The 15,025-nt window shown below is 54.7% G+C and overlaps 1 protein-coding gene across 3 annotated transcripts in view; it reads left to right on the top strand.

Annotated features, from left to right (window-relative positions):
* Positions 1–13,674, top strand: part of TMCO3 (transmembrane and coiled-coil domains 3) — a 50,805-nt gene extending 37,131 nt beyond the window's left edge. For all 3 annotated transcript variants that reach the window (XM_039221614.1, XM_039221615.1, XM_039221613.1), the window contains 5 exons: positions 1,214–1,409; positions 5,672–5,822; positions 9,633–9,712; positions 10,646–10,795; positions 12,928–13,674. In XM_039221614.1, coding sequence (XP_039077545.1) covers positions 1,214–1,409; positions 5,672–5,822; positions 9,633–9,712; positions 10,646–10,795; positions 12,928–13,041 — 691 coding nt within the window. In that variant the 3' untranslated portion in view covers positions 13,042–13,674. The remainder of the gene's footprint in view (positions 1–1,213; positions 1,410–5,671; positions 5,823–9,632; positions 9,713–10,645; positions 10,796–12,927) is intronic.
* Positions 13,675–15,025: the final 1,351 nt, after the last annotated feature.

The raw sequence follows: 15,025 nt of genomic DNA, 5'->3' as shown, positions 1-15,025 counted from the left end.
CAGAGAGAGAGGGAGTCGCAGACTCTGAAACAGGCTCCAGGCTCTGAGCTGGCAGTCAGCCCAGAGCCTGACACGGGGCTCGAACCCACGAACCGTGAGATCATGACCTAAGCGAAAGTTGGACGCTTAACCGACTAAGCCACCCAGGCGCCCCATGGCCCAGCTTGTTCTGACTCCTGGATGGAATTGCTTATGTGTGACTTGACATCCATGTGCACTGCTGCCTGACTGCAGTGATGAATCCTCTCCCAGTAATGAGATTTGTATTCTCCCCCCGAGAACTTTTTTTTTTTTAAATGTTTTTATTTATTTCTAGGAGAGAGAGAGACAGCGTGAGCAGGGGAGGGTCAGAGAGAGAGGGAATCACAGACTGAAACAGGCTCCAGGCTCTGAGCTGGCAGTCAGCACAGAGCCCGACGCGGGGCTCGAGCCCACGAACCACGAGATCATGACCTAAGCGAAAGTCAGACGCTTAACCGACTAAGCCACCCAGGCGCCCCTCCCCTCGAGAACTTTTAAACCAGAAGTTTGGACTAAATTGTTTCCTTAATATGATGGAGAACTAAGTTTCTAAAAATAAACTAAATAAAGTAAGAAATATGTATACTCACTGTAATTATTATAAACATTGTAAGTATTATAAACAGTGCCTTTTTTCTGCAAGTCCTTTGGCCGGGATCTTAGGAATGTGTTCTGAGATGTAAACAGCATATTCTAAAAAGTTTAGCACAGAATCCAGTTCGCGGTGACTAAATAATAGACATGAAATGTGGAGCTCTGGCTTGCGATGGGGGAATATTTTTTCTTCAGGTCATTGGAGTTCTCTAGCCAGTGGTGAGCCTGCGGGGTGATGATTGCCTTGTGAAGAATTTCAAGTGGGACTTAGATCTTGGTGAGGAATTTTATTATCAGTCATTGGGTGAGATACGGAAGCTGCAGTCAGGAGTCGTCATAACGTGTAAGGTGTATTTGAAGTAAATACATCTTACAACAGTTCAGTTTCCATATTGGGTTCAAGTAAGTTAATTTGAACCAAGTTATTTAGAATGAATGTGATATTTAGGTTTTATTTTAGTATCTGGCTATAAAAATGTGTGATTTGGGAAACTTATTTTGTACCATGTCAAAGAAGAACAAGTTGAAAGCCCATTTTGTTGGGTTTTAGGGAAATGTGCTGTGGAGGTGAAGTGACGCTCCCTTTTTTCTCTCCTAGTGTTGTCATGGAGACTCTGCGGATCCTGGCCTTGGTCGGTCAGATTCTTTTCTCGCTGGCTGCTGCTTTTCTTCTGTGTCTTGTTATAAAGACTTACCTCATTGGACCATATTATCGAAAACTGCATATGGAAAGCAAAGGGAACAAAGAAATCCTTATCGTAGGAATCTCTGCTTTCATCTTTTTAATGTTAACGGTAATTCTCAAAATACCTGTTATTTACACGCTCTTGTCTGTAATCTGTTCCCTGAGAGCTTATGATCCGTTAGTTCTGTATCGTGTCATTTCAGTGGTAGTTAAAAATATTTGAAGCACATAGTATTTTTATTTTATGCAGTTATCACACTGACCATCGATACGTACACAGTAGCCTAAACCTGTTCACGCTCAGTCTCTTAAGCACTTTGCTGAAACGGTACTTCAAATGCTGCACACAGGCAAGTCTGAGTGGCCTTGAAAGCCACGTAGACTCCAGCGTCACCAATGTCACGCAGTCTTAAACTTACAAACAACTTCATACCTGAAATCACACTAACAGTTGAAAACAACTTTTAGTTCTATTTGATGATGACAAAGCTGGTCAGCAGTATAACTTCTTTTGCCATAATGTGCAAAGTTGAAAATGAAAATAAAAGGAAGCGGCCTTCTCCTTATTTAAAGGACGTGCTTCTCATGAGGGAACAGGGACATGCCGTGAGAGCCCCGCAGACAGTCCGTGGGGTGCCACAGCCGCACTCCTCACCACTTGCCCCGGAGAAGAGAAGATTCGGCTTCACACAGAAGCGCGCGCATGAATGTTCGTAGCAGCCAGATGCCACCCAGATGTGCTTCCGCAGGTCCCCAGCTCAGCCGGCTGTGGTCCGTCCACACCGAGGAAGGGCACCCAGGTTTAAAACGATTGTATGTGAATCTCCAGAGAGTTATGCTGAGCAAGAAAAGCCAGTCCCAAAGGTTGCATACTATGTATTCCCATTTATGTGACATTTATGATGATAAATTTCAGAAATGGGAGGGAAGGTTGCTGGTGCCAGGTGTTAAGGGTGGTGGGTGGGGCGGGTCCTTGTGACAGAAAGTTCCGCATGTCTTCACTGTGTTGCATCCATATCCCGGATGTGAGGTTGTGCTCTGATTTAGCAAGATGTTGCCCCTGAGGGAGCCGAGCACGGGCGCGTGAGCTCTCTGCGGGCCGGCTTTCAACAGCTGCTGCAAGGGAGTCCGCTGCTGCCTCAAAACAGGAAAGTAACACAAGCTACTTCCTCGTATTGGATTTAACTGCCTACTAGTATTTTGTAATCTTGGGAGAGGTCTAGGATTTTCTTCTGCTCTAGGCTGCTCCTGTGTGTCGCTTATTTAAAAAAATTTTACATTGCTTTCTCCGTTCTGGAGTATTTTTCTCTTTAAAAATAATATCCAGCAAAATACTTCTCTGGATGACTTCCATGCTGTCTTCCCAGGGGCTACACCGGTTAAAATGGTTCTCTGTTCATTGGTTCTGTTTTCTTTCTTCGACCCTATTTCTTGAGGAGCTGCTAGGGCCACCTGGTGTGCTAGGTGCTGGGCACCCCACTCATCAGAGAGTCTGACGGCTCGGGCTCTGCCCTGGCACTGCACTAGCCCCGTGTGCGCTCTTGTGAGTGTGCACTGGCCCTGTGTAAGCTGTGGGTGGGCGTGCGCTAGCCCTGTGTGAGCAGTGGGTGGGTGTGCGCTAGCCCCATGTGCGCTCTGTTGTGGGTGTGCACTAGCCCCGTGTCTGCTTTGTTGTGGGTGTGCTCTGGCCCCATGTGAGCTCTGTTGTGAGTGTGTGCTGGCCCTGTGTTATCTCTCTTACGGGCATGCGTTAGCCCTGTGTGAACTCCGCTGTGGGTGTGCGCTAGCCCCGCGTGCGCTCTGTTGCGGGTTTGCGCTGGCCCCATGTGAGCTCTGTTGTGAGTGTGCACTGGCCCTGTGTTAGCTCTGTTGTGGGTGTGTGCTAGCCCTGTGTGAGCTGTGGGTGGGTGTGCGCTAGCCCCGTGTAAACTGTTGTGAGTGTGCGCTCGCCCCGTGTGCACTCTGTTGTTGTGAATGTGCACTGGCCCTGTGTGAGCTCTTTTGTGAGTATGCTCTAGCGCCGTGTGAGCTCTCTTGTGGGCGTGCACTAGCCCCGTGTGAGCTCTGTGGTTGAGTGTGCACCAGCCCCTTGTGCGTGCTTGTGGACGTGCACTGGCCCCGTGTGCTCTGTTGTGGCCATGCGCTAGCCGCATGCGAGCTCTGTTGTGGGTGTGCGCTAGCCCCGTGTAACCTCTGTTTTTAACGTTTTATTTTTGAGAGAGATCCAGCATGAGTGGGGGAGGGGGGAGAAAGGGAGACGCAGAATCTGAAGCAGGTTCCAGGCTCCCAGCTGCCAGCAGAGTCCGACGCAGGGCTCCAACCCACAGATGGTGAGATGATGACCTGAGCCAATGTCAGATGCCTGACTGACTGAGCCACCAGGCGCCCCTGCCATGTTAATGCTTTTAAAGTGCACAGAGCAGTGGTTTTCAGCATATTCACAGCACTGTGCAGCTGTCACCACTGTCCAATTCTAGAACAGTTCTGCCCCCCCGCCAAAAAAAACCCCATAGCTCCCAGCCCTGCCTCCTCTCCCCCATCCCATAGTAACCACTAACCTGCTTCCTGCTCCCCCTGTGTCGGCGCCTCTGATGTGGCGCGACCTAAAGGTCTGTCTGTGCTGAGGCGCGTTTCAGCATTTTGCCCCTTTCATGGCTGAAGTCCTGTGTCACAGAGATCCTTGCTGATAGCTGCCAGCCTGTAACTCGCCTTTTGATTCTCTCAATGGTATGTTTTGGATGAACAGAAGTTCTTAATTTTAATATACTCTCTACTTTGGAATCTTGTACAGATAGCACTTTTTATATCCCACGGAGATCCTTGCTGTCCCAGATCCAGAGGCACCATGTCGCCCTCCACCACTTCCTCCTCTGCTTTCCTCACCAGATCTGCATTCCTTCTGGAGGCGTGTGGGGCTGCGGACAAGGGTCCGTGTTCCAGTTTGTCTCCACACCGTCGGGCAGCGCAGGGCCGCCTCGTCAGAAGCCAGGAGGCATGTGTGTTAGTGTGAGTGTGCGTGCATGAACATGAGCATGTGTGCCTGAGTCTGTAGTGGGCATGTGTACAGGTGTGCATATGAGTGCATGAATGTGAGCTTGTGCGCACGAGTGTCAGTACAAGTGTACGTGCACAAGTGTGCGTGCGCGGGCACAAGTGTGAGTGCGCATGTGTGTGCATGACTGAGTGCGAGTGTACATGTGGGTGTGTGAGTGAGTGTGTGGGTGCATGCATGAATGAGTGTACATGTGGGTGCGTGGGTGTGAGTGCATGAGTGTGTGAATGTTAGCATGCCTGTGAGCATGTGCAAGAGTGTGGATGTTAGCACAAGCGTGAGTGCGAGCAGAAGCACATGCGTGCGGGCGTGAGCGCACGAGTGTGCGTGTGTGTGTCTGAGTCTCCATTCTGCCCCCTTTGCCTCCTGCCTGCTCTTCCCGGTGGCAGCACCGTGCCCAGCAGCCTTCTCTGTCCAGGTTGTCCGGCTGCGTTCGTGGTCTGTCTGGCGCCTGCACAAGTGTTTGCATCTGGCTTGTCGGTTCTCCCTCGCGGCTGCAGGGACTCCGGGCCTGTCGAGGGAGAGCTCGCGCGGTGGTGGCTGCGCGCCTCTGGCCTGTGGGCGCGCACTCTGCTCGTCTCCGCCCTTGCGCGTGCTCCGCGGCAGAGCTCTGTGGTGTGACGGCCGTGGGTTCTTCTGTGGCACTTGTCCCCGGTGCTGGGTGTGGTTGGCGCTGTTGTGAACCGTGTTTCTTTAACGGTTCTTTCTGTTGGCCGCTGTCTTCTGTGTGTGGTTTTACTTTCTCAGAGTGAGAAACATCTACTTCTTTCCGGTTCTTTTGTGTCACTAACGCCTCATGAAGAAGTCCACCTGAGGCTTCGGGTGTAACAGAAATGTTGGTTGAAGCCCGAGTGCTAATTGTACCGTGTCCAGCTCGGACGAACTCGCAGCACTTCCCTCTGGGGTCCTGTGTTCTCGGGGCCTCCCTCACTGGGGTGTCTGCTTTCTCTAAGTGGTTTCAGTTGGAGATGGGAAGAGTTTTTACATTAACACATGATTTAATGCCATAGTTGGGCTGTTCACTGAGTCCAGGTGAAGAAAACCTATCACAAGAATTTAAGATAAATTTTTTAAAATATTGTCATTAAAAATTTTGAATGATTGTTTCAAATATTTTAATTCTTTTTTCTCCCTGTATGGTGGATTCAACTAATGTTAGCTTCCCTGTGCGCGTCTTGGCTCGCCCCACAGAGGCCCCTCTGGAGACATCGAGGCGGGCCTGTGCTGCTACAGCGCAGCTGCCTCTGGGAGTGACCCGCCCCTGAGCCGAGATGTCACTGGTGTGCTGGTGAGTGACGTGCCGCCCTTCCCTCTCGCAGGTCACAGAGCTGTTGGACGTGTCCATGGAGCTGGGCTGCTTCCTGGCTGGAGCGCTCATCTCTTCCCAGGGCCACATGGTCACCGAGGAGATCATGTCTTACATCGAGCCCATCCGGGACTTCCTGGTTATCATTTTCTTCGCCTCCATAGGTAATCTGCCTTGTTTACGTCAGGACGTTTGCGGGGACTTCTGCAGCCTGTTTATGTACAGATTTCTGTTTGTGTAGCAATATGCTGCCATAAAAATTGGGATGTGCAGAGAAATCTTATTAAAAAGAGGGAAGGTTTGCGCTCAGGGACGTTGACTGGCCGCCATGGTCTGGGGGCACCCAGATGCCCCGGGGGAGGGTGCCCCTCACCCTGACTCCACAGGAAAGGCTCCGGGTGCCCAGCATGTTAGCGAACTTAAGGGCAGCGCTAAAAGGAGACATTTGGGAAAGAAAGGTCACTGTTGGTACCGAACCCTTGAACTGCCATGTTGAGGTGCACCGCTCTGGAAACGCCCCTTTGTCGAGACTCTGCATCAGGCACGTCCAGCACAGCCCTGCCTTCTGCCCAGAAAGCGCCACTTTCTGCCCAGAAAGCCCCACACTACGTCTACACCCACCACCGGCTCCGTGTGACCCCAGCAAGGCTGAGAGCGTCGAGAAACACATCACAAAGTCTGCAGGGAAATGAGGGCAGCCAGTCCTGGGAGCGGAGCACGGAGAGGGGGCCGCACGTCTCCGCACAGCTGCTTCAGTGACGGGGTCCTCGCTGCCCTGGGAGACAGGCCGGCCGCTCTGCCCCCTTTCCCGTCCGGCCCTTCCCCTCCCGGGCCGTCCGTCCTGCGTCTGTTTCTGTCCTCCCTGCCCGGCCCCTTCCCCGCAGCCCCTCTGGGTGCTGGCGGCCCCGCCGTGCTGAGTGCTGGTTGTGGGCTCACTTCGCCTGTCACTACCCCATACACGTGCTCGTGAGGCCGACGGGCGCAGGCTCCCCTGACCGAGTTCCAGGCCATGTTCCCTCGGGAGGTGCTATCTCGCTGACATGTGTGTTACTCGTGTCCCACCCGCAGGGCTGCGTGCAGTGTGCCCTGGCTAGATATGAAGATCCCGCAGGCGTGTGAGCCACTAGACAGGCTTGCTCTGCCCTCCGTCAGGTTATGGCTCTCGACCTGCTGAGGACGGAGCTGTCTAACGAGGTGACAGCCGCACGTGTTTTGCTTTGGTTCTTTGCACTCGGTGTTGGGAAGGGGTTCAGGTGAGAAGGAGGTTCTTCTGCCCCCGAGAGGCGTGTGCACACTCAGGACCTCACTTTTCCGCTGCTCAGGACCGTCTGTCTGTCAGGGGCTCCCAGCAGCACAGAAGTGGACTGTTTGAGATGATGCCTTGTCTTTTCTGTTTTTGGACCTCAGTGATAGACACGTGGACCGGTCCCTGACCCCCTGCCCTGCGGCAGGCCCTGCGGAGCCATGAGACCACGTGGAGGGCCCACCTGCCGCGGTTGGCCCCGGGCAGGGGGAGCGACCCCGGGGTCCCAGTGGCACAGGCAGGCGTGCTGAGGGCCCCGGCCGAGCTCTGAGAAGAGGCCGCTGTGAGCAGCGTGAGCGGTGAGGGGCGGCTTGGGTCCCGGAGTGAAGGAGGCCCTCTGGGCCGGATGCAGAGGCGGCATCTGGCACGGGCGCCCTGGGGGGCATGGGGGCAGGGCCCAGATCAGGGAGGCCTCAGGGGCCAAGACTGGCCTCCTCTCAGCAACGTGGACGCCACCCCTCACGGGGCAAGAAGGCCCTAGGCCCACAGCATGGCCAGTGGCGGTGTGGACTGTTAGCCCCCGTGTTCCCATACAGACCCTGCTCCTCACCCCCACCCATCAGGACCCTTCGCCCCAAATGACACGTCCCTGAAACACCGCTGCACCCGTTCCTTTGTGCTGTGTTAACGAGGCATTGGAGCCGCGGCTCGGGCCGCTGCAATGGATACCAGTGTCCAGGTGGCTACAGATCTGAGGGAGCCTCTTCCTGGCCTGCAGACAGCTGCCTACCTGCCGGGTCCCACTGTGGCCTTCCGTGCTCTGGGACAAGGACACCTGTCCTGCTGGGTCAGGTGTCCACCCTGTGGCCTCGCGTCATCCCCTGTTCCCCCTGGAAGCCGTCTCTGTGCGCATGCACACGAGGTCATAGCCTCAGCACGCGAACTGGGGGCGGCTCAGTCGTGGAAGCTGCAGAGACAGAGTCACATAGGAGCGGCCGAGCCTGCCTGGAGCCATGCCGTCCCGCATGACCACCTTGACGGCTAATTCCCTGGCGCCTGGCGCTTTACAAACGAGGCCAATGACCTGAGTTTTCTTGATATAGGCTTCGCAGCAAAGATTTCATTCTCTCCTTGGATCCCCCTTCTTGGGACATAGAGAGGAACTCAGAAGTGGGCACTGCCCGTTCCTGATTCTTGGAGGTGCGCTGGAGGCCGTGGGCACATGTGGGTGTGATGGCCCATGTGCGAGGTGACTGCGTGCCACGTTCTCATTCATCCCCCAAATGCACTTCTGCAGAGAGAGGCCGGGAGGAGCGCGATGGGTGTGCAGGGCCTGTCCCCCGTGTCGTCCCAGGGATACACTCGGCACTAGTTGGAGACGTGAATGGATGAGTGGCCGTGAGCAGAAAAGCTACAGGGCGGCTGGCGTGCCCTCTTGTCACTGGCGCGCGTGGCAGGCATGCCAGCGCAGATTGGGTCTCTGTCCCTGAGCCCCGTGTGGTCCTCGAGTGATCTATGTCTCCACCCTCAGAGTAGAATGCCCCCGCCATCTGGCCAGTGTGCCTGGGCCGGCGCGCACGGGGCAGCCGGGGCTCGTGGGGCCCGCAGTGCCACACTGTGCGTCCAGCAGGGGAGCCCGCTTCTCCCCGGGAGAGGGGAGGCCCCTGGGCTTTGAAGCAGGGCGGTGACACACCAGTGGGGGGTGGAGCAGGTGGGCAGGGACTGGCACTCCCTGATCACATCCGTGCAATGGGTTGGGTCGGACGTGTCCCTCCACATCGTGGGCTTGTTTGCATTGGGGGTGTTTGCTCGTCGGTCTTCGCACTGTGGGTGGCGGTGTGACGAGTGTGAGGAACACAGGTGCAACCGGAGGTGGTCTGGACTCTCAGCGGCAGGAGGGCCGGGGCTGGAGGACCCGGGAGACAGCTCGGTGGGAGGGAGGCCAGGTGTGCCCTGGGCAGTCGTCGGGGCTCAGGGTGCACCATGGGCCTGGGGGGTGGGGCCGAGGCGGAGCCGGGAAGGGGAGAGGAACCTGGGGCTCGGGGCAGCAGGCCGCAGCGCTGCACCAGGGGCGGCAGGGGCGGGTGCTGCTCCGCTGGGGGGAAGAGAAAACCATCCTCGGAGCAAGAGGTCCTTTTGTCTGTATCTCTGAGTAAGACAAAGGTAGACACGTGAAGGGGCCTCACGGTCATCACATGGAGCCCACCCTGAGTCAGGCCCGGTCAGCCCCGGGCTCCTCAGGGACGTGGAGCCAGGTGTACACGAGTCCTGCGCCACTGTCAAGTGAGGAAGGGCCCACCAGCACCTGTCCCGCGTCTTGGCAAGTGGAGCCTCCCAGCAGGCGCTGGCGGCAGCGGGAAGAACGTCTCTTGTCATGTGGGGACATGTGCGGCAGGGCAGCAGGCGGCCGCGAGTGGCCGGGCTTCCTCTCCTGTGGCTTCTCGCCTTGGTTTCCAGGCCCCAAAGGAAATTAGACTTAGTGGCCGCTAGCTGTCCCTCTGTGCCGAGTCCCGGGTAGGAAGTCTGGTAGAGGGAGGCATTGGCGCCCAGGCCATCTTCCTCACAGCGAGCCAGCTCCGTGGCCGCCAGTGACACGCGCTGGCACGAGCCGTAGATACAGGGCGCCGCAAGGTCGCGCTCACAGGTGCCCTCGTCCCGTGGAGAGGACGTGAGGAAGCCTGAGCATCATGGGTTCCTCTGGGAATGACCGTGTCCATCCTTTCCTTCACAGGCCTCCACGTGTTCCCCACGTTTGTGGTGTATGAGCTCAGCATCCTGATGGTGCTCACGCTGTCGGTGGTGATCATGAAGGTCGGTACCGATTCTTCTCCTCGGTAAAACTCCTCTCGTGTTGGTTGTATGGGACCCTGAGTCCACAAAGCGCAGCAAGGCCCCTTACGCGGGCTCCCGTCACCCAGCAGTCTGGGGACTGGGTGAGTGAGGACCGGGCCGTTTGGGTTTGCTTTCCTTCCTTTGTCTCAGACCTGGGTATGTTGGAAAGTGGGAGTTACAAAAGCTGGAGCAGAAGGCACTCCGGGCGCCCCGTCTTCACAGGGCCTTGCACTTGGCCTTTCTCCTGCGTGAGGCTCAGGACCCACGAGCCAGCGAGCACTGCCTGCACGTGGATGTCTCGTTGCTGTGTGTTGAAAGTATTACTGTATTTGTCCTCACTGAGTCAGTGGCTCTCCCAGGAAGACAGAACCCAGGAACACGAGGCGGGAGAGACGCACAGGGCAGGGCGTGCGGGCCGGGGCGCAGAGCCCCCTGCCGGTGCCGGCCCCTCGCAGACCACGGCGCCCTCACTACCAAAGGTGATTGAGGTGCCTGTGTTAACAGTTGTTTCAGGGTCCGGTGACCTGTTCAGTAGCTGTGTGGCTTTTTGGATGACCAAAGTTGACTTCAGATACTTCTGTTAGAAGGAGTCAGAGTCCCTGCCAGGCGCTGCCCCTGCCCCTCCGGCCCCAGGCTGCTCCCCTCCCGAGTTGCTCACAGGGGAGAGACCGTGCTCTCGTTGGAAAGTACAGTTCCTTCTCGAGTGCCACCTGGTTTGCCGCTGCTGCCTGGTGTGGGGGGAAGCCTGGGGGGCTAGCTGCCCGTGGACCCGGACCCCTGACTTCACGTTCTGTGTGGTCTCGTTCCGGCCACTCTGTGGTCATTGGGTGCCTCTGCACGTGTCCCCTGGGTGTCAGGACGGGCCCCCCGCGGTTTTCTGCTCGGCGGTCAGTAACGCGGACGCTCTCGCAGTTTGCCCTGGCAGCCCTGGTCTTGTCAGTCCTCCTGCCGAAGAGCAGCCAGTACGTCAAGTGGATCGTGGCCGCGGGGCTGGCGCAGGTCAGCGAGCTCTCCTTTGTCCTGGGGAGCAGAGCGCGCAGAGCTGGCATAATTTCTCGGGAGGTGAGTCCGCACCCACTTGCTGTGCGTGGCCAGGGTGCCCTGTCCTTCGCACCCTCCACGCTGGCATTTGAGCACCTTCCCTGCAGCTGGTGCGGGCCGGGGGGTCTGCCTCTGGGCGGCCGCGGAGGTCGGGTCCTGCTGCCTCTCACACCGGCGTGCAGGTTTGGGATTAAAGTAGCCGGAACTGTCAGCGTCCCCTCTGCAGTAGTGGCTGTGAGGTCTCTGTCACATCTCTGGCGAAAAGAAGACAACTGAATCTTATAGCTCCATTGTTAGTTTGCGTGTCAGTAATGGCCTTAGTGCACGGCTGTCCACCAGGCTGACGGGCCGTCCTTCCGGCCGCACCGTGCGGGGCGTCTCCGCAGCCTGGGTCTGAGCACAGAAGCCATGTTACGAGGCAAAGCTGGAATGTTGTTCTGTGAAGGTACCTGGACAGGTTAGGGTTTTCGTTTTTGTTTTTTAAATTTTTTTAATGTTTTATTTATTTCTGAGAGAGAGAGACAGTGTGAGCAGGGGAGTGTCAGAGAGGGAGATACAGAATCTGAAACAGTCTCCAGGCTCTGAGCTGTCAGCACAGAGCCCAACACGGGGCTCGAACCCACAAACCATGAGATCATGACCTGAGCCGAAGTCGGACGCTTAACCGACTCAGTCACCCAGGGTTAGGGTTTTTTTTTTTTTTTTTTTTTTTGCAAAATACATTGCAGCATTTGCCCACTTGTAGAAGGTGAGTTAGAGTTGTCAGAAGTGCTTCTGAAGCCATCATGTCTCCACATTTTAGGTCATTGGAATTAAAACTTCTGTGGAAATGATGACAAAGCTTCCTTTGTGTAAAATACAGAAAGGGTTTCTTGCAAGTCAGCGTATATGGAAATTTGGGGCTTTTTTGACGAGGCCCCTCCTTCCCCTGCCACAGTTTCAGGTGCACACAGCCCTCTGCGTGGCTCGTCAGCCTTCTCCCTTTCCCTTGTCCGTTCACCCTGGGCCTGGCACCCTCGTGTGCCCTGTGCCGGCTGTGCGCACACCTGTGTGTGCGAGTTCCTGTGCACCTCCCTTCCCTTCCCATCCAGCTTTGTCCTGTGCCGTTTTCAAGTGGCATGAGTTAGAACTTGAGGAGTAGCATCACTTTAAATTTGACAAGCAGGACGTTTGTGCTTGGCCGTGGCCCGAGTGGCCCCCACCCCAGGGGTAGATAGGCCACAGTCTCCTGCCCACCATGGCAAGAGTTCATGTCCTTCAGGGCAGGGCCAGGTGACGGACTCAGCGTTGGCCCTGAGTGGTCTGAGGACAGGTGACGTGCTAAGAACTTTTCACAACTTAAGTGGAGCATCGCTGTTTCAGTGACAGCCAGGTGGACATTAAAGGTACTTTGTTTCTGATAAACGGATAAATGTCGGGGAACAGCGTGAAAGAAGCCTGGACCCCCTGCTCTGAACGGCTGACTCTGAGAGATTGCGCGTGTGCCGTGTTCGGAAGGCCACACACTTTCCATGCAGACTTGCAGCCATGGGGACCAGCTCACGTCTGCAGTTCTCAGCTTAGAAACACTGTGGTTTATAGACACACAGGCTCATGAATGGTAGTTCCTTCTTAAGCTTGATTTGACCCTTCAGTACGTTGGAGTTTTTGATTTTGCCCTTTCTGAACCTGTGCAAGCACGTGTGAACATGCCGGGCTATCCTTGAAGCCAGGGCAGGGCCTGCCTCCTACCCTCAGCCTGCTGCCCCCGTTATGGCACCCCTCCCCTAGGGAATTGTAGAAGCTCCTCTTGGTCCACGTGACATGCTGGTAAACCCTCAGGATTAAATGATTGTCTCCTGTGCCCACGAATGTGAGGAAGACAGGAGGAGTCTAGATATTGAGACAATGGCTGCAGAATGAACTCTGCACAGGCTCTGTCTGAGTCCTGCCCTGAGGCTGCACGTTCACCGTGAGGGCCCCCGAGGGGTCAGCTGAGGGGGACTCCGTGCGCGCCAGGCTGTGCCATCTCAGTGGACCTCACAGCCGAGTGTGCCTGTGTCTGTGGCTGTACGGGGCGTGCAGGGGCGCCTTAGTCCTAAGCGCGACCCCCTCAGCCTCACCTGTTGCAGGTGCTCCTCCTAATCCCAAGGTGACAGCCTTACTTGTTGCAGGTGTACCTGCTAATCCTGAGTGTGACCACTCTCAGCCTTTTGCTGGCCCCGGTCCTGTGGAGAGCTGCCATCGCAAGGTGTGTGCCTCGGCCAGAGAGACGGTCAAGTCTCTGAGGCACCAGGAGGGCACGCGGCTTCGGGAACTGGCGCCTGTGCGGACGGCGGACACGGGGCACATCCAGGACCGCCCGTCCTTGTGAGCCCCTTGCCTCGGGACAGAGTGCTCCTTCGGAGGGGCTTCCTGCCGCCCGGCGTGACGACCGTTGCTGCTGTGGTTTCAGGTCTTCCGGAGTCATTTGTTGCGTTCAGTTGATCATGCACCGTATTCAGTATGACGCTGCATTTACAGATCACCTTGACTGTTCGCCTGGATGTGCCTTTTTTTCTGAAGTCAATGTTAACTTTCTATTGTTAATTCATCAGTTCAGGATTTTCTGGTAAAAAAATCAGAAGGGTTTTTATTTATTCGGTTTTTGTGTTGTAGTCTGTTGGTCAATATTTGTTATTAAACATTTCTGTGATGTGCAATTTTAATTTTGGCAGTGAGTTTGGAAGGTTCGTTTAATCCTTACTGCCCATGTTTTCTAAAAAGATAAACACCTTCTAAATGTCTATTTGTTTTCATTATAATTATTTTAAATAAAACACTCATCAGTTTTTTAATTAGGTATATCATTCTTTAAAAATATTTGTTTTGAATCACAAGAATATGCATGCTTTAATAAAGATTATTTATACTCAGAGTAATTAACTGAAACTTAGAATTTTTTTTAGATTTTTTGTTAAACTAATCTTGGCCAATTTTTAAAAATTTGGATGATTTATATATTGCCACATTATTCTCTAAGAAACCAAATTAATACAATACTATTTGCAAAACCTAAGTTGTATCTTTGAATTTTAAAGTGTATTTTGGTGATTATATGTCCCGTTTCAGAAAACCTATGGCTAAAGGCCTGATTGTTACAGATTTCCCCGAGGGGAGCTTTGAGCAGAGTGTTCCTATAAATATTGGCTTTAAGAGCCTCACAGTTTGACCAAAACCCTTGGAGGGCAGGGGCAGACCCCTCAGGTACAATGCTGTGTCGCGGGTATAATTATGGAGCGCAGTGATATAAATTAAAACAGTTTAAGATTGGGGCGCCCGGGTGGCTTAGTCGGTTAAGCGTCCGACTTTCGCCCAGGTCATGATCTCGCGTTTCGTGTGTTTGAGCCCCGCGTTGGGCTCTGTGCTGACAGCCAGCTCAGAGCCTAGAGCCTGTTTCAGAGTCTGTGACTCCCTCTCTCTCATGTTGTCTCTCTCTCTCTCCTAGAAATAAATAAAACATTAAAAAAAAATAAAACCCAGTTTAAGATGAAGTAAATTGTATCTTCTCTGAAGTAAATCAATGGAGAAATGGTGTAAACCTCTCTGATTTGTAGAAAACGGTATTGGTGTTATTTATTTCTGTGTTGTAGTAGATCAGTGCCTTTCCCCCCAGTCCCTGGGGTGGACACGGTGCACAGGACGCAGGCTCACCTGACCGACCGTAAGGCTTTATCTCCCCTGTCTGCGTGCCTCTTGCCCCGCCGTCTGGAATCCGCCGAAGGCCGGTCTCTGGGGTGCGTTTTATTCATTTTCTGTCCCAGCACTGGAGCGGAGCCAGGGGCTCACTGAATCTTGTTGAATTGAATGAAACCTATGTGACAGTTTTCCCCCAGAACGCGGTGTTAAGGTCACAGTGTGAGAATGGTTCACAGAGATGCCAGGAAGGAGGACGCGCCTCTGGAAGACCTCTGCCTGCGGGACGTCCTCCTGGGAGGGTCCCCGACACTGGCTCCCGTCCTCACTCTCCCCTCCTCATCTGGACTCGCAGAGCGCAGAGCCCTCTGTCTCTGTGCCTTTGCATGCACCCCTGCCTCTGTGGGCTGCAGACCACCTGTGTGTATGGGTGCAGCTAGAAAGTGCTAGAAAGTGCAGGGCGACTCCCACTGTAGAGTCACAAAGATCAAACGCCACCCACTGAAAGCAAGCGCACCTCATCGGGTCCCCCACACGCTCACCTGGGTGGTCTGTGCGCACGCCGTGAGCTGTAAGCCAACGCTTCTCCGCCCTCCC

The sequence above is a fragment of the Hyaena hyaena genome, unplaced genomic scaffold (assembly GCF_003009895.1).
Source record: "Hyaena hyaena isolate Hyena2069 unplaced genomic scaffold, ASM300989v1 scaffold_992, whole genome shotgun sequence".
Lineage (NCBI taxonomy): Eukaryota > Metazoa > Chordata > Mammalia > Carnivora > Hyaenidae > Hyaena > Hyaena hyaena.
Note: the sequence above shows the minus strand (reverse complement) of the source record. Positions and strands in the feature narration are given on the sequence as shown.